Raw genomic sequence first — 18323 nt, 5'->3', positions numbered from 1 at the left:
AAGAGGAATAACATGTATCTGTGGGGATAACAAAGTTCATATTAAACCGATTAAGGATATTTAATCCATTTCTAACAGTATGGACATCTGACTGCACTCAGGAGCCGGAGTAGATAATCCCACCCCTCATTCCCAGTGCGGCCCCGTTGATCCTGGCCTGGCCTGGGGAGATGACTCAACATCTCCGTGCTGTCTGTCAAAAACTATGCCCAGCACACCGGCGGTGAGTGGGGCTCACATCCCGTCCATCCAGGCTGGGAGAACACGATTCCATGCCACGACCCCATGGCCTTGTGCTCCAGCCCTGGGCTGAGCCCATATCCATGGGTTGAGTCAGCACGGATGGCAAACAAGTCTGGGCTGGAGAAGAGGCTCAGCTGGTGCTGCACAGACCCAGCAACACAAATGCAGTGCCCAGCATTCCAAACCTGATGCCCAGCTCTGCCCAATGCCAAATTCCCAGCTCTTCCCCACATATTCCCTTCGGTACAAGCTCCCAAGCCACCCCACACTCCATCACACCCCCCAGAGCGTGACAGAAATAACTCAGTGCTGAGGAACACAAAAAGGAGGTTTAATCTAATCCCCACCAAAGCAGGAATCTCCAGAGCCTGCGCCGGCAGATCCACCCACGCAGCCCTTCCCCTCGCAGGATGAGCCCTGGGAGGTGGCTCTTGCCACACGGCACAAGCAGCTGAAGGAAAAACTTGCGCTCTACCAACCCAAAATCCTCCCAGGAGGAACTGTCCCGATTTCATTTGCCAGGAGAATCCCAAATGCCCTGGAAAAGGCTGTCCTGGTTTCACCAGAGCAGCACGCCGGGGAGCGCAGCGGCACAGACGGCACTCGCGTCCTCCAGGAACAATGCTGGGACACCAACTGCCTGGAACACCAGGAATTTGCTGCTCAGCAGCTCAGATTCAAATGCAGGGCTGGTTCCCACTGCCAAACCACAGTGTAAAACCCCCGGGAATTCAGCCTTAACTAGGACAGACTCATCTGTTGCAAACTCGATGAGATCATTTCCAAGTTCCTGTTTAACAGGTGCCAGCTCCTTCTGCACCTGCTGTGTGCTCAGGGATCAGCCTTCCCCCACTATGCTGGGAACATCTGCTCGGCTCCCTCAGAAGCTGTGGAAAAGGTTACTGGAAGAAGGAACCAGACCTGGACCTCCTGCCCTGTGCCCAGAGCGGAGAACCTGGGCCAGGTGGAATCAGAGAGCAAGGAAACCGCACCTGTTAACAGGGAGGTGAACCCACAATAATCCTGCAACTTCATTTCCATATAAAAGAACAAGAAAAAATATCCTCTCCACAATAAAGGCAGCAAGAGCTCCCTCAGTTCTGGAGCTGCACTCCTGGCCAAGCTGGAGGAGTGGGGGTATTTTTGTCTCTGGGATCCACACGTCCACATGCCAGCAGCATCAGCTCAACCATTCCAAGGATAACGCTGCCTCTCTGGCAGGAATTCACACTTTGCATGGGAGGACGCTCCCAGCAGCCTTGCCCCGGGGCCCAGCCCTTTCCAGGCAGGGCTGGGGAAGCTTGGGGACACGGTGGGATGAGGCCACGTGAAGAGGATCCAATGCAGCCGACGGCCTTTGCCATCACACACCTGCCTCATCCCCAAAAAAATGACTCAGCTCGTTGGTTCGAGGCTGCCCAGGACTAAGGTGCTTCCTCGCCATGCAGGTGGATGCACGGCTGATCCTCTTTGCCAGCTGGTTTCCAGGCCTGTGGCACAGGCAGGCTGCCATCCTCATCTGAGGTCTCTGTGTCCCCACTGTCCCCGGCAGTCCCTGTGGCACGGCCGGCTGCCTCCAGCTTCCTCCTCTTCTTCAGGTGGTGCAGGTGGGATTTGGATCTTGTGTGAGCTGGAGGCAAACAGAGCAGTTTAATCTGTGGAATTTGGAGGAGGAAACACTCGATCCTCCCTTCCCACCCTCCTGCACAACTCACTCCTGCAGAAAAGTGAACTCCCAAGCCCCGCCCTGGCTGTTTCTCTGGACACTTCTAGGCCAAACTATCAGGGCTCAGAGGGGGACAATGCTCCCAAACCTCCTCCTGAACACAGGAAGGACTGGAAGAAGGAATAATCTTGGTTCTGTACATGCAGAAGAGTCCATGTCATGACTCAGTTCTCCCAGCAAGTCTGCTCCCAGCCTCTCCCAAGAGGGCGGGAGAAGGGAAAGTGTTTCCAAAGAGGCGGCACTTTGCAGGTTGCAGGTGAGGTTGTGCAACTCTCAACTCCCCGTGGAGCTCTGCCAGGATCATTTGTAGGGCTGGATGCCTGCACCACAGCACTGGGAATATCCTGTGCATCTACAGAGAAATCAGGGATGGAGCCTGGAGCACAACTACACTTCTGCATAACCCCAGGGCAATGCCCCAGCCAGGAGTGCACTGCAGCAGGAGACAGAGGGGAACACAGGGGTAACCCCAGGGATTCAGCTTGTATGGACACAATGGGGCAGCAGGAGCTGCATTTCTGTGTGAAATCACATCCTCAAGGACAGCAAAACCTCCTCTATCAGTGTTTTTAACTCAGGGAAGGTGCTTTGTCTGACCACCTTAGCAGGGCGGTTCTGCTGTTTCCAAAGAGATCAGAGCAGCAATTAAAGCACAAACTTTTCAAGCAGGGCCTTAATTAAACAAGGGTATTTGCTCGCTGAATTAAGGCCCTCAGGTGTTTTCCAGTCATCCTTTTTCTGCCAAAGGATGAAATTACATGCAAAGCTGCTGCTTTATCACAATGCTGGAGGGTCACCCTCAGCTTGAAGTAAAGTCTCACCTCTTGCAATTTGTCACAAGCAACACCAAAGCTGCAGTGGCTGAAGAAGGGCTGATTGCTGCTGCTATCTGGGGAGTCGAGCTCTTTAAGTCCACACAAATTGTATAATTACATAAAATTTTAAAATCTTCCAGAGCCAGCAGGGTACTGGGAGCAGTTCCCAGAACTATCTGCAACTTGACTTAAGAAAACAGACCAGATTGCAGATCCACTCAGTTCCCACCACTGTTTTCACCTTCCTTTTCCATTTTGCAGGCACAAGTAACACCCAGGTTTTGGGCCATTTTTCTCCCACCATCTGGGGGATTTGAGCCCAGTTCAGCTGGATGCAGAGAACAACAGCTGGTCTTGGTTGAGGGAGGTACTGTCACAATTGATTGGAATCTGAGATGACATCCCTAAGGACGTGTAGCTGCAGCTGTGGTGTTTGAGGAGCTCCCACTCGGTCACAGAACTTGCTGGACCTGGAGGGGTGACAGGGTCCCTGAAAGCTCTGAGAGTGCTCTAGTTCTGGGGCAGGCAGAGCTCCTTCAAAGCACCTCCAAGCTGAGACTGGCTAAAATAACAACTGCACTCACAAACTGATCTCATTACAATGAGCTTCCATCTTTGCTTCCAGCACTTCCCCAGCTCAGTCGGAATAAGCGACTCGTTCAAATCTGAAGATCTACAGCCCGGGAAATTTATCTTTACCTTGTGTCTGCGTGTTGGTTTTGGCTGGGGCAGAGTTGGTTTCCTTCACAGTGGCCAGTCTGGGGCTCTGTTTGGGTTTGTGCTGAACACAGGGTGGATAATTCAGGGATGTTTTGTTGTTGCTGAGCAGCTCTTGAACGGCGTCAAGGCCTTTTCTGCTCCTCAGGCCACCACGGCTGGGGGTGCACAAGGAGTTTGGAGGGGACACAGCTGGGACAGCTGATCCCAGCTGACCCCAGGGATATCCCAGACCATAAGGCTCATGCTCAGTATATAAAACTGGGGGAGAAGAAAGAGGAAGGGGGGGATACTGGGAGGGATGGAGTTTGTCTTCCCAAGTCACCATTAGATGTGATGGAGCCTGACTTTACTGGGGATGGCTGAGCACCTGCCCAACCACGGGAAGCAGGGAATTAATTCCTTGTTTTGCTTTGCTTTCTCTATTAAACCGTGTTTAACTCAACCCACAAGTTTTCCTCACTTTTACCCTTCCAGTTCTCTCTCCCATCCCACTGGTGGGCAGTGGGCCAGTTGGGATCAGCTGTCCCAGCCAAAACCAGCCACTGTGCAAGGCTCGGATGCAGCTGGGGTTAAACCACGACCCTGCACATCCTGCATTTGGGCAACACATGGAGATTTACCAGTTTCATTTCTGCAGCCAGTTTCTCCACTACTTTTTGTTTCTGGCTCTCAGCATGAGCCTCCCAGCACAGATAAATTCACTGACTTAATCTGATTCCAGCTGAGCTCTTTTAAAGTAAGTCTATTGAAAATAGAAAATCCCTTTCTATTACTATACTTTTTAAAAAAAAAAAAAAAAGAACCCCATACAAATAGGATATACTGGAGCAAAAGAGAGCTATTAAAACATTAAGATACTTTCATTTATACAGTAGAATTTTAGAAGAAACAGATTTGTTCTGTGCTTTTTGAGGAAGCATCCAAAGTCTTGTAAAGGACCAGCAGCCCTGACTAAACACAGTCAGATGCTACATCCAGATCCCTGGCATGACACTCCCTGTGTTTACTGGGTGCTGGGGAAGGGGGGAAGCCCGTGGAAGGGGGGAAGCCCGACAGATGGTTGCTGTGGCACAGCTCCTGCACCCCCTCTGGGCTTGCAAATGGCTGCTTTCATCCACGGGCTGTAAACAATCCTTGAAAGCCCAAGATCATGTGCCGAGGGTCATCCGGCCACACAGAGACAGCCAGGGAAGCTGCTCCATCCCTCCCTCCACATAACCACACTCGCTGTGTCCCCTCCCAGGTCCCTCCTGTCCCCCTGCTGGAATCCTACCTGCCCACTCCCTGTCCCCGATGATGAGTCTGTCACAGAGCTCACACACGCGGTGGCTCCGCTTGTTCTCGGTCACATCGTGCTCCATCTTCAGGGGCTCTGCCGGGGGCTCCCGTCCCTGCAGATTAAATAATGTCTCAAATTGGTTTCTGGCGTGAGAATTTGCCCCTCTGTGTTCACTTTGGTAGATGAGTTTGGGATGTGGGCTCGCCAAACCCAGGCACTAAGGTGGGCAGGACAAACACTGCAGTTTTATCAAGTGGAACACTGGGCATTAGGAGAAATTTTCAGCTTAGACAACAAACTTCTACTACTGCAAGGAAAGCCCAAGGCTGGACATGTAAGCAGCCAGCCCTGCTCAAGGGAGAGACTGTGTGCCAAGTCATGGGGCCTGGAGACTGCTGAGACTGCCACTGCTCATGTATTCACTCCAGTTATCCAGTACCTGGATGAAGCTCTCCACAATCTCCAGAGCAGGTTTCAGCACATCCTCCTCCCACCGCTGGAGATCAGACACCTCCAAGCCATACACTGGTGGCACGTTGGGCCCAGGACCTACAGAGACACGGAAAGGCAGGTCACCACCAGACCCCCCCAGCATCCCGCCCCACACCCACGGGGAGAAGAAGAGATCTGCTCTGCTCTTTCCTATCTAGCTGTTGTTCAGCATTCAGAAGCAAACAGCACCAGGTTCTCCAGAGCCAAAATTACGGGGGCATCGCCCCTGCAAGCAGCAGGAACACCCTGGAACTCAAGGAAGCCTCTCCACGGCTGGCTGCCTTCAGGAGAGCACTGCAGAACCTGAGCATGCCAACAGCTCGTCACGAGAACAACCACCCCACCCCAGCCATGGCCCACAGGAGGCTGAGGAAGATGAAAAAGCTGGATCCAGGCACAAAGCCATCACACCAAGCTTACAAGAAGATGCAGACGTGGAGCCTCAGAGCCGTAATTGATTGTGCAGGGGCTGGTGCTCCCAGGTCACGGCAGGAGATACTTTACCAGTGCCTCAACCTGACAAGGGACAGGTTCACAGCCACCCTGGGACTGATGCCAGGGCACGGGGCACTTGCTGCAGCCCAGCCTGGGTGAGAGAGCTGCTTTGAGAGAGTGCCAGCTCCCTGGGGCAACGTGGCTGCTCTCTGTGGCTCACCTGCCCTCCACAACTCACCTGCCCACGGGCACATGGTTGTCCCTGCCTGGACAAAGCCATCAAAAGGTGCCGCCTGCCAGTCCCCAGCAGGTGCTGGTTTTATTGCTGTACCCACAAACAGTCCCTGACAGGGCCCATCTGAAGCACACCTGCCACCAGAAAGGTGAGCCACAGCCACCCAGCACATGGCTCCGGGAGAGCTCTTGAGCCCCGTTCAAAGTCCATCTTTTTTCTGACTTGAGTTTCTCCCTGCCTTTATTATTATTATTATTATTATTGTTTATTTTATTGTTGTTTTGCCCCTACCGAGCACCTTTCAACAAGTGCCCGGCTCCCAGCTGCTGCTGCTGGCCCTGCTCCAAGGCTGGGGCTGGGACGGGGAAGTCCTGCTGGCTCCCTGCCACCACAGAGAGCACAGCTCAGGCTAAGAGCAGCCACAGGGCTCCTGCTCCTAATCTGGAGGGCAGCTGTCAAATGGGCTTTTCTCCCTGCAGAGCCAGGAGCATGTGTGGGTGCGTGGGGACCCCCTCCCTGAGCCCCTCAGGAGCTGCTGGTGGGATAATCTGCAGGGATGCTGTGGCCATCATCATCATCCACCAGAGCCTGGCACAGGGCTTACTGTGTCCTGTTGGGATTTTATCCATCCTGATGGCGCTGCTGTGGGGAGGGGATGGGGTACAGGGTAGAGTGAGGAGGAGGTGGCTTCTGAGTGTCTGGGATGAGAGGCTGTGCTCAGGGCACACATGGACACAGACTGCCCCAAAGCACCACTCTCCCCTCTCCAGCTGGAGTGGGGGATGCACTGAGGAGGGATGAGGAGAGGTGCAAGAACAGGGATGGGAACAGAGGACTCACGTTTCAGGAAGCGGTTTCGCACCCATTTGTTCTGCCTCCGGGCGTATTTCTTGGTCACCTGCTTCAGGGCCTGGATCCCTTTGAAACAGGGGGATTAAAGAAGAGAAAAAAAAAAAACCCCAAAGGTCAGGGCAATGCTGCAAACTGAGCTCAAAGCAGTGAGAAGAGGCTGTTGGCTCCAGGGGGGGAATCACACAAGACAGATGTTTGTGCTGGGTGGCACCACAAGAATTATTTCTACTGTCAGTCTGGGGGGGCTTGAGTCAGCACTGAGAAGGGTCATCACAGCAAAGAGGTCAAGCCCTGACAGACAGTGTAGGGGCAGTGGCAGCATGGAAAGGCTGGATAAGATGTCCCAAATACCCCTGAATGAACAGTGGGTGGAAAGAGCCCAAACCCTCCATTCTGAAGCTTTTAGCAGGTAGGACAATCAAGGGCTGCACTGCTCTCATAATGCCTAATTGAACGATTCTCTGCACAAATGGAGCCCAGGACTGCTTGTCCCACCCACAGTGGGCCCAGAGGATGATTTACCACTGTACCACCAGTCAATATTTCATACCAGGCTTATCATATCCCTCCTAATTGTCTCCTGAGCAGACAAAACAAGCCCCTTCTGCACCAGACTTGTTTTCAAGCCTTTTATCATTTCTGTGGTTTCTTCAGCCTCCATCTCCACATCTCCTTGAGTTCTGCTTCAGTCCTCCTTTCTACCCCTGTTCTGCACAGCATTCACAGCCCAGCTGGGATCCCATCACCCAAGTAGACCAGCCCCAGATCCCACGTCATGCTGTGCCCTGTACATCCTGCAACGAGGCCTGGGGGAAGGGAGGAGTTGCTCTGGGTATGCTCAGAGATGCTCTCCAAGCCCTGGAAAATGAGTCCCTGCTCTCTTGAGCTGGCAGAAGTGGGAAATGCAGAGAGAAAGGTGCAGGTCAGCCCTAAAAAGACCTGCCCCGAGGTCTGACCTTGGTCCAGACCATCTTGTGGCGTCACCTGGAGCTGTGTGGGGCTGAGGGACGTGGGGCACACAGGGTGCTCCTCCCACCTTTCTGCAGCAGCAGGGCACTGGTCTCAGGTGAGCAATTCCCTTCACTGACGAGGTACTCGTGGAACTCCTTGAAGCCAATGGACTGGAAGATGCCATGCTGGTAATCCTGCCTGGAGAACAAGACAAGGGGGCGAGAGTCACAGCCATCCCCTTGTCCCAGCCCTTCCCAAAGGAAGCTGGGGAGTGGGAGCAGAGAGGAGCTGCCTCCTCACCCACCGGTTCTCGGCCACCTTCTGGCGGTTGTAGCGGCGGTGGAAGTCCCGCAGCTCCTCCAGCAGCCCTGCAGCCAGCATGTCATCCACCCGCTTCTCCAGACGGGCATCCAGAGCTGGGGGCAGGACAGCAGGGCACGCTCAGCCCCTGGAGCCCTGCCCTCGGGAGGCCCAGGGCTGGACAGTGTGCCAGGACGTGATTCGGCACTGCCAACCTCCCGCCCCACCCGAGCAAGGCAGGGCCCAGCAGGTGAGGGGAATGAGCTTTCTGTCACACCCACTGGCGCCAAAGGAATTGCTGCCTTCTCCAGGGAGGAGGCTGGGGCAGAAGCAGGGAGTCAGCCCTAACCCTGCACCACCTTAGCCAGCCAGGAGCCCACTCTCACCTGCCTGGTCTGCATGGAGCCACAGGATGCAGGAATGTGGGTATTTCAGGGGCCCACCTAAGGGCCCCCCACCTTCCTCCTCCTGCTGCTGGTGCAAGATTTCACTGTGGGGGATCCCTGTCTCTTCAAACACTTGGAGGCTCCTGTAAGCAGAGACAGACAGAGCTCAGAGGCTCGGTGAGAATGAGCTTTTCCCATTTCCCCAGCAGCCCCGGGGGCTCCAGCAAAGGGAACCGCAGACACTTGCTGGGATCCAACCCTCTCATGTGGGGGGAGGGCAGGTTTCATCCCTCTCCCGTGCCCGGCATCTGTGCACACCCAGGTCCTGGGGGCACCCAAGGAGCCCAGAGCACAGCCACCCACTCCTGCCTGGCACTGGGACAAGCCCTGCAGGGGACAGGGACCTGGCTCCAGCCCTGCCCTTTCCAGCCAGGCAGGGCTGCAGGGAAGGGGCCAGCGCTGCCGATGCTGCTGCAGAGCTTTACCACCAGCTCAGCCCAGCCCAGCCAGGGAGGTGCAGGAAGCTGTGCTGGGTGCCCAACCCTCTGTCCCCTGCACCGTGCGAATGGGGTGGGTGGTGTTCTGCTCCCCCCCGGGCCAGGGCTCGGCTGGGATGGGCCCGCCAAAGCAGCAAGCCTGGTCTTGCTGCCGTGCTGTTCCCACAGAGCTCAGCTATGTTACTCAGCCAGCACAGCAGCTTGTCTTTAAATAGCTCCAGATAAACCCTGCTGCTGGGGCAGGGCAGCGGGAGCAGCCCCGGTGTGCACAGCCCAGGGGTGAGGCGCTGCCCTGGACCCCAAAGGCAGCTCAGGCAGGGGTCTGTGTGGCCAGAGGTCTCAGAGCCCAGAGAGCTCCCCAACCCCAGTGCTCCAAGGTCCCGCTGCGAGGCCAGGAGCAGAGCCCGGGGTGGGAGAGCCGCCTTCCCAGGCACACGAGGCCCTGGGGAAGGGGTGCTGGGCCCTGGCACCTCCTGCCCCGGGCATGCCAAGCTCACCGGGCCACTTTGCGCTTGTCGTGGGGGTGCAGCTTGGCCGCCATCTCGGGGTCCACCCGGCTCAGGCGGCGGTGCAGCTCAGCGCTGTCCAGCTGCTCCAGCTCCACCTTCCTGTCGCTGGCCGGCCCAGGGGCACTGCTGGTCTTCTCCTGTGGGGCACAAAGGCAGCCCTGAATCAAACCGCTCATCCCTGTGCAAGGCCAGAGGAAGTAAAAAAGATCCTCCAGACCCACGGGGTGAACAAGGGGCTTTGGGTTCTCCTTGCCCCACTCTAGCAGGGGCAGCACCGAGCCTGCCTTGAACGTGGGGTTCACAGAATAACAGAGTATTCTAAGTTGGAAGGGACCCAAGAGGATCAATAAGTCCAACTCTTAAGTGAACCCACAGTCTTGGCACGTTTAGCACCATGCTCTAACCAACAGAGCTAATCTCAGGGTCTCTAACCCCTTCCCAGAGGGATTCACAGCCCCCACGGTACCTTGGTGTTGATAAGGACCTTCCAGAGCAGGGACTCGATGTAGTAGTTGGTTCCTCCCACAACAATCGGGATCTTGTCTCGGGCAAAGATATCTTCAATGTGCCATAGTCAGGGAGGCTAAGCACAGATGCAAGGCAGGGCTGGGGGGAGCAGCACCTTGGGGCCCACTCTCCCAGCCCCACGGGGCCAGTGAGGCTGCAGGACAGGGTTAAAGGTGTCCCTCATCTCTCTGTTACCTCTGCCAGCCACCACCAAAAACTCGGACACCCAGGGACTGCCAGGGAGGGCAATGCCCAGCTCAGCTGTTGCAGAGCAGCAGAGATCTTTCCTGGGCTGCCCTGAGTATTAGCTGAGTAATAGAAGCCCCAACCCCCCCCCACCAGCAATATCCTCTGAAAAAACAGAGTTAGTTGGGATATGAGAGCCCAGACACTGATCTCTGTGGCAGGTCTAGCCCATATTTGCTTGGCCAGGCAGGCTGCAGTGTGAAAGGATATCAGAGCCATGGCTTTGTCCCTGAAATCCACCACTGTGTAGTTGGAGACAAGGGGATCCACAAAGCTGATCATGTGGTGCCTGCACAGACGCTGCTCCTGAGGAGAAACCTTGTTGGTGATGATGTCCAAGCCCTTGTACACCTGGGGAAGAGAAGAGCCCGTCCTTCACCTCTGTGTCCCATGAAACCTGCACCAACCACTGCTCCTTCCCCCCCCTACAGCCCCTGCCTGTCCCAGTCACCCCTCAAAGCCCCTTGCTGGTCTCTGGAGCAGGCAGCACAGGCAGGGGCACGTGCCCTATTCAGGCAGGGCAGCAGGAATCTTGCCAACTCCTGCTCTTGCCAGGGCCAAACTGCATCTCTTTGGTGTTTGTTCCTGCCCATGGGAGATGAACCGTTGAGTCCAACCACACGTGACTGCTTTCCTGGTTTGATATAACCCTGTAATTAGGGATGGAAAGGCTGATTGAACAATCAGAGAGCAGAGTCAGAGCCCAGTCAATGCCACCAGCCCAGCACAGAGCTCTGAAACAAGGGCAGCTACCTCCAAGCTGCCACCTCCTCATCTGCTGCTGTTTGCAGCTAAAAGCTCAGAGGTACCTCTCTCCAGACACCCATTTCCAGCACAGCACGGAGTCTCATGTGAGGACAAGGATCACTGCTTCCTGTAACACACAAAGATCTCTGGATGCAACATGGAACTCCATGGAGCCTCCTAAACACACACAGTCTGAGCTCAGGCACACCTTAAAAGCCTGACATGCTGCCTGTTCTCCCTTGAGACACTTGGATACAGAGCAAGCTACACATCAGTGCAAGTCAGTGACCCTAGGAAAAAGTGGCACTGTCCTGGCCAAGGTGCCAGGAGACACTGGTGAACACAACCAGCAGCATTTGACGTGTCTTCAGTCTCAAGTTTGGGATACATAACCTGGGAGAGCACTGCTGAGACATGCCGGCCCTCAGTGAGAGCAGCGCAGGGAGAAAAGCAACCCAAACCAACCCCTCAGGAACATTCCTGGCAAAGAGCCAAGACAACCTGGATCCCAGCAGATGCACCAAATCCACCCTCCAGGCTGCATAAAGCACCAGCCACAGCCCAGCCCACAGATCCAGGCGGTGCAAGGACTGGAGATGCCTCGGGCTGGAGTCCCATCCCCACAGCTCAGCAGAGCCCTTCCTGATGAGAGCAGATTCCACCCAGGAGAAGGGAGGACGGCCCCTCACCCTGCTTCCCATGGCATGCAAACACAGCCCTCCTCAGCACGGGGTGTCCTGTGCCCCAGCACTGTCCCGAGCACACCTGTCAGTGGGTGCTGCAAGGTTCCGCAGAGCTGCAGATAAACAGGGATCAGAGTGGGAACCTGCATCCCAAGGGTGCTGGCAGTGGGGCACACAAAGCCTCTCAGCCCAGCCCAGCTCTGCACGATAAAGGAGGTACTTTGGAAGGACGTGTTTTGTTCTCAGCACCTTCCTGCTTAGAGAAGTCTCTCAGCTTGGGATAAACTCTGATAATGGGAAAAAGGACTGGAAATAGCTGTACTCATTTCCTCCTCCATCAACCAGAAACCACCCCAGCCAGAGAGCCAGACTTTAAGAAATAAATTTCCCCTTAATACCCTCTGAGAAGCTGCCAAGCCTCCGGCTGCAGCATGACCTCCACCCACTGCTCCCCTGGTCCCAGGCAGAAGGACAAGGTGGCACAGAGGTGACCCATGGGCACCAGGCATGGAGTGGCAGCCAGGGACAATCCAAGGTTAGTGGAGCAGGAAAGCCCAATCCCTGCCTGGAGCAGTCATGTGAGCTACTGGGGTGGCTGAACCAGCACTGCTCCTGTCTTGCCTAACTCTGGCACTTGCTGCTGGGAGGGCGAGGGCCGGTTCCTGCTCCTGTCCCGAAAGGCTCTCCCCGGGGCAGGGCAGAGGGAGGGCAACCAAATGCTCTTCCCTTCTGCCCTGCAGAAACCCAGCTGCCTCAGGGGATGGTGAGCAGGCAGGAGAGGCCCACAGGCAGCTCTGCCAACATGCCCCGTGGCTGCAGGCAGCCTATTGATCCCTGGGCTCAGCAGCTCCATTCAACACAGGGCTCCAGTCGGCACCAAAAGCCTTTGAATTCGGTGAGCTTTGGCTCAGTGCCTGCTCTCCCCATTTCCAGCCCTTCAGCTCCTCCAATTCCCACTGTCTGCCTGCAATCACAGTGAATACAGCGGGCTGATGGGAGGCTCGGAGTCAGGCAGGAGCTCCCAGTGCCCTGCACGGGCAGATCCAGGATACACAGTTCAGGTTGCAATCCCCAGGTTCTCCTGGAGATTAAACACCCGAGAGGCTCCTGGAGTATCTGGCAACTAGAGGAGGAATGCGGTGTCAGTGTGTGGGCTGGGAGGAAACAAAGGCAGCCTTTTACACACACCCAGCAAAGCCCGGAGAAGGTTTCCACCAGCTGGCTGTCGGCAGGGCCTCGCACCAAGACGTCCTCCTGACACTCATTTCTATTTTCAGCCAGTGGCTCAGATAAGCCTTTGTTGCTTTCTAAGGCCCCAAAACAGATTAGCAGCAGCCTGGAGCAGCCGGCCTCCGAGACACGGAACACAAGCCAGGACTAAAGATGCTTAGCCTTGACGGCGTCCTCCCACCTCTGCGCCGAGCCCCCGCACAGGCGGCCCCGCGGCTCCGGGCTGGAAGGGCAGCGCCGTCCCCTTGGAAAGGATGGGGACACTGAGGCAGGAGACACAAACACCAGAGATCCCCAGGACGTGGTGCCTCGAGGATCCACAGCCTGGGAAGGGCAGGCTCTCCCAAAGCCTCGCTCTGCCACCAGTTTCACCCACAATCCCAAACTCTGCCCCTCTGTCACCATCGGCGCTCGCGGGGGAAAGGTACCCTCTGGTACTTCTATACCACAGTATATAAGGTGATATGACTGGCCCCAGACACATTCAAACCACCTACAGCCAGGAAAAACATCAACACTTCACGGGGGCCAAGGGATCTCCCAGCTGGAGACGGGCATGGAGGACCCAAACCAAGCAAAGGTGCAAGGAGAACACAATTCACTCCCCACTCTGACCCCTGCCAGGAGAGTGATGTCAGAAAAGGCTCTTAAAATGTCATGACTTGAAACACTAACTAATAAATGTACCCAGTGCACTAGAGCAATCTCTGGAGAAGGACTGCATCACCACTTCCAAGGGTGAAATCCAGAAGGGACAGTGGGATTGTAAGCAATTGGGATTGCTGCATGTTCATTACTCTGCCAGGAATGAAGAAATAGGACTGGCTTCACCCTGCCTGGCTTTCCAAGGAATTACTTACTCATCAACAAAACTCACTGGGATGACAAACAGCAACAGAAAGGACAAAAAGAAAGATTAAGAGGCCAGCAGATTAACCAGAGCTCCTGAGCTGCAAGCAGGCAGCAGCTAAGTCTGTAATTTGACCACAGCAACTCACAGCCATGACGAAAACACCCTGGAGATAGATGGAGTGGTGCCTGTGTGTGGAACAGGTGGGCTTGGGGCTCCCTGGCCCCTTCCCGAGCCTGGCTCCAGCTCCAGCAGCTGCCCAAAACACTGCCAGCATTTGTCAGAGCTCCACGGAGCCCAGGGATGAATGGACAGCAGGGGCTGAGGGCGACACGGTCGCTGGCAGCTGTCAGTCCAGAATGAGCAATGGGGTTTTTAAAACCCGGCAACTCTTCCACAGGGACACCAGAGCCAGCTCTGCGTGGCAGAGGGAGGGATACGCCGCGGGGGGAGACAATATTCCACGGGAACAAAGCCAGCAAGAAAGCAGCCCCGGCTGGGGGGGCACGGGGGGTCAGTGGAGCGTGGTGGGGGAGGCGCAGCCCCTCGGGGCCGTGCCTTGGGGCTGCCGGGCTCCCCCTCCTCGCCGCCCCTCGGGGCCGCGCCGGCAGCACGGTGCATTACGGGATAAAACAGCGGAGCTGCTCGGCTCTGGCTCCACAGTCACGCTAGAATGAGATTAAAAGGAAAGGAGGACAAGAGCCACTGGAGCCCGGATGCCATTGGGCGCCTGCAGCAGAGTCCTCCCAGCGCCCGCATTCCCATAGTGGGACCTGAAACAACCAGAGCACAAAATACACGCTCCAAAACATCCACCAGCGTGCGGCGGGAATTCACAGCGTGCCAGGCAGCCCCAACCACGTCTGCAGAGCTCGGGGTGCAGCAGCAGCCTTGTGTTCACAGGATCATTCAAGCCAACAGCCACTTCCCTGCTATTAAAGCTGGACAAAGCTTCCGCGCGCTTTGCACAAATGTTTTGCCCCTGCAGGATTTTGTCACTTCAGCTCAGACTTCAAACGCTTCTTCCCCAAGAGTTTAAGGAAAACATTCCATGAAATTACTTTCTGATTGCTTGCTCCAAAATCAGGAGAGGGAGTTTTTAAGTTTAGCTCTCTAGGACACAAACAGTGAGCAGCAGTGGCAGGCTGGGGCAGGAAACCAGGAGGTGGGCACAGCACAGCAGGCGTGTGTCCCTGAGCAGCACAAAGGGTGGTGGTGGCAGAAAACACCTTTTCAGAAAGCATAATAAATACATTTAACATTAAACTTGGTGGAAAGTTCAGGTACTACAGGAAGAAGACAATGAAAGTGTGGATTAGGAAAACATTTTGTTAAACAATAACAAAATTGTTATTCTTGTGGTGGCCGAAATGTACATTGTGACAAAGCTCCTGCAGCTGAACACCCACCATTAGGACCAAAAAATGAGGTATGGCTCCTCAGTGTTGACTGAACCCAAGTAAACAACTGATATATTTATTCCATGCTGCTGTTTGCAATGAGACAACACCACTTGTCACTGGCAAGTAGCAAATATAATTTTTAATACCCTTTCCCATATCTCTTGGTGTCCCTTTGCTAGTGAGGAGGATATCACCCTGGGTGTCACTCATTACTAAGTAACTCCAGCTGCTGCCTCCCTCAGTTAACCCCTTACACCTCCACGTAGCTTTGGGTGGGCTAAAATTAACACTCCTTTGTTTTGGTTTCCTTTCAAAAGGACTTTATTTGGGATGGGAGGGCTGTATACTCCCAGCCCTGCAGTTTCGGTTGTTGCCACCGTGTTCAGAGCCCACAAACCCACAGGGCACCGTCCCCTGACTGCAGGAGAGGAGATGGTGACACTGCTCACACTGAACAACTACCCACCGGAACAGGGGCACCAGGGCTGGGACAGGGACATCAGGACAGGGGCACTGGGACTGGGACACTGGGACTGGGAGAGGGGCATCAGGACAGGGACACCAGGACACTGGGGCTGGGACAGGAGCACTGGGACAAGGCTACCAGGGCTGGGACAGGACACGGGCACCATGTCCGGACAGGGGCACCGGGACTGGACAGGGTCACCAGGACAGGGTCACCAGAACAGGGTCACCGGGACCTGGAGTGGGTCACCAGGGCAGGGGCACCGGGACAGGGTCACTGGGGCTGGGACAGGGGCACCGGGACGGGGCACCGGGAGCGCTCCCAGCGAGCAGGATCCGTTCCCCGTGCTCTCCCCGGCAGGGACCCCGACACAGGGCCCGGGGGCTCCCGGGGGGGCACCAGCCCGCAGCCCCCCGGGGCTGAGCCCCTCCGAGCCCCGCCCGGGCCCTGCCGCCCCTCCGAGCCCCGCCCGGGCCCTCCCCGGTGCAGCCCAGGCCGCCTCCCAGCGCCGCGGGCCCGGCCCGGGGCCCGGCCGCGGCCTGCCCGGTGCCCGGTGCCCGCTCCCGGCCGTACCTGCATGGAGTCGGCGCTGACGATCTCCCCGCCGAGGCGCAGCCCGAGCTGCAGCGCCAGCGCCGACTTCCCGGTGCCGGTGGCTCCCAGGATCACCACGAGCGGCCGCGGCGGCCGCGGGGCCCGGCCCAGGCACAGCGCGGCCGCCGCCGCCATGGCCCGGCCGGTGACGGGCGGGCGGGACGGGGGCGGGCCGGGGCCGGGGCCGCCCGCGGGGAGGGTCCGGGCCGGGCCCCGAGCACCGTGTTCCCCTGCCCGCCGGCGTTCCGGAGCCCAGCGCGGTCCCTCCCGGTGCCCCCGGGGCCCTCCACGTCTCCCGAGCCCCCCCCCCGACCCCGGGGCCCTCCACGTGTCCCGGCTCCCCAGTGCCAGCCCGGTCCTTCCCCGTGTCCCCCGGTCTCGCCCCGGGTCCTCAGACCCAGCCCGGTCCTTCCTCGTGTCCCCCGGTCTCTCCCCGTACCCCTGGGTCCCTCCCCGAGTCCCGGGTCCCCAGAGCCAGCCCGGTTCCCCTTCCCGCATTCCGGGTCGCCAAACCCATCCCCACGCCCCTGCCTCCTTTTGGGGGCCTTTGCTCCCCTCTTCCCCCCCCCAAAATCCCTCTGGGCCCCTCACACCCGTGTCCACGCGTGGGGCTCAGCCCCGCGGTCCCTTTTTTTTACAGGGAGTATAACGGGGTGGAAGGGATGCTGTTGCCGCGGCAACGGTGCGGGAGGATGAGGAGCGGGGGCTGTTGCCATAGCAACGGGGCAGAGTAGGATGATGCGGGGCTGTTGCCATGGCGAGGGAGAAGAGCACATTGCCATGGCAACTGCAGGCTCCGCGGAGGCTCGTCCTCCCCATCGCCACAGCAACTGGAGGGGATGGGGAGCGGGCGGCTGTCTCCGTGGCAACAGAGGGCAGGGAAATGGGGAGGTGGTTGCCATGGCACCTCCTTGGTGCCGCTTTCCCCGGCAACACACATCCCTCGCCATGGCAACAGCGAGAGGGAGGCTGCGGGCCGGGGAGGGAGGGGGGGTGCGGGCAGCCGGCCCCCCTCGGCAGGGAAGGGATTATCGGCGCCTCGGGAAACTGTCCTAAAAATTTGCCAGCCCAGGCGTGAAGGCGGCATCGTGCCCACGACACCCCCGGGCCGGTGCTGATGTGATGGGCGAGCAGAGGTGGTTTGGGGGGTACAGCAAGGAGCGGGGTGTGAGCAGGGCAGTGTGTGATAAAAAATAACTAATTCAGGCCCGGAAACGCCGAACTGTGGTGATTACAGCTGACACTCACAAACTGCAGTGCTGAACAAGCAAGGGGGAAAGCCCTGTGTGTTTATTTTGTTCACTTCACAACACCGTCAGTCTCCTTTCCTCATCCTGACTGGTGATACGAGAGGAGACACATGCACCAGTAACCAGGGAAGTTTCAGGTAGATGTGTACTTGTGTATGCAGCTTTAAGCAGGAGAACTCAAAGGTACATGCAAAACTGGAGCTGTTCCTTATTTCACCCCTGACCAACTACATTTCCCACTGGTAACAGTCTCAGCTCAGACCGTGGATTTGCTCATCACTTCCAACAAAGATAATTAATGTTTCAAACCTCTGATGTGCCTTCAGCACGAAATCAAAAAGCCCAACTTACTAAAAAGCTTCTCGGGAGGGTCACCTTGAGCTGAAAAAAGACGCCAGGCTGCAAGTGTGAGTGTACACACAACAAAAATAACCGTTTGAGGGGCTGGTACATCTGGGCTTTGTTTCCTGCGCATGGGCGAGGTGTCAGATTTAGGTCACCCTGCTCCCTGGTTAAGCTGTGGGTCACGAGAGCACCTTTTAATGCAGCTCTGAACGGCTGTGACACGGTGTGATGCAACACACAGAGCGCGAAATGTTGCTGGAACCAAAGGGTGGGTGTTTAAGGGCTTCTGGGTGGAACCGTTGCTGTTTAAGGCTGGTTTCCCCTGGGTGATCAAGTCTCCAGCAGCAGCTCCTCTCTCCTGACTCCTCAGCAGTAACAGGATCCCATGTCCCTCCTGCATTTAGAGTAAGACTTTTGCTGCCAGGACAAAGGAAACCCAAATGCATTGAGTTTGGGGGCAGCACGGAGAACACACATATATATAATTTCATCCACTTGGCAGATCTGGGATAGGGAGTTCTCCAATGCCCCTGGAAGCGAGGGGATTGCATTCCCCCCTCCC

General features: G+C 56.6%; 1 protein-coding gene across 2 annotated transcripts; it reads right to left on the bottom strand.

The window, feature by feature from the left end:
- Positions 1-553: 553 nt before the first annotated feature.
- On the bottom strand, positions 554-16468 carry TRIT1 (tRNA isopentenyltransferase 1). Of its 2 annotated transcripts, none has more exons than XM_027740325.2 (11): positions 16146-16463; positions 10404-10544; positions 9907-10005; positions 9429-9577; positions 8435-8577; positions 8053-8164; positions 7834-7946; positions 6786-6863; positions 5223-5332; positions 4778-4895; positions 554-1873 (listed from the first exon to the last, which is right to left on the bottom strand). In XM_027740325.2, the coding sequence occupies exons 1-11, from the start codon at positions 16299-16301 to the stop codon at positions 1668-1670; spliced, it is 1425 nt and encodes a 474-aa protein (XP_027596126.1). In that variant the 5' UTR covers positions 16302-16463; the 3' UTR covers positions 554-1667. The 2 variants fall into 2 exon arrangements, with proteins under 2 accessions (XP_027596126.1, XP_039237218.1); XM_039381284.1 differs by lacking the exon at positions 554-1873 and adding an exon at positions 3632-3659 and having other exon boundaries at positions 16146-16468.
- Positions 16469-18323: the final 1855 nt, after the last annotated feature.

Source organism: Pipra filicauda, unplaced genomic scaffold, assembly GCF_003945595.2.
Source record: "Pipra filicauda isolate LSUMZ 115617 unplaced genomic scaffold, ASM394559v2 scaffold219_size1829416_pilon, whole genome shotgun sequence".
In the NCBI taxonomy this organism is placed as follows: domain Eukaryota; kingdom Metazoa; phylum Chordata; class Aves; order Passeriformes; family Pipridae; genus Pipra; species Pipra filicauda.
This window is presented reverse-complemented; position numbering and strand designations above follow the sequence as displayed.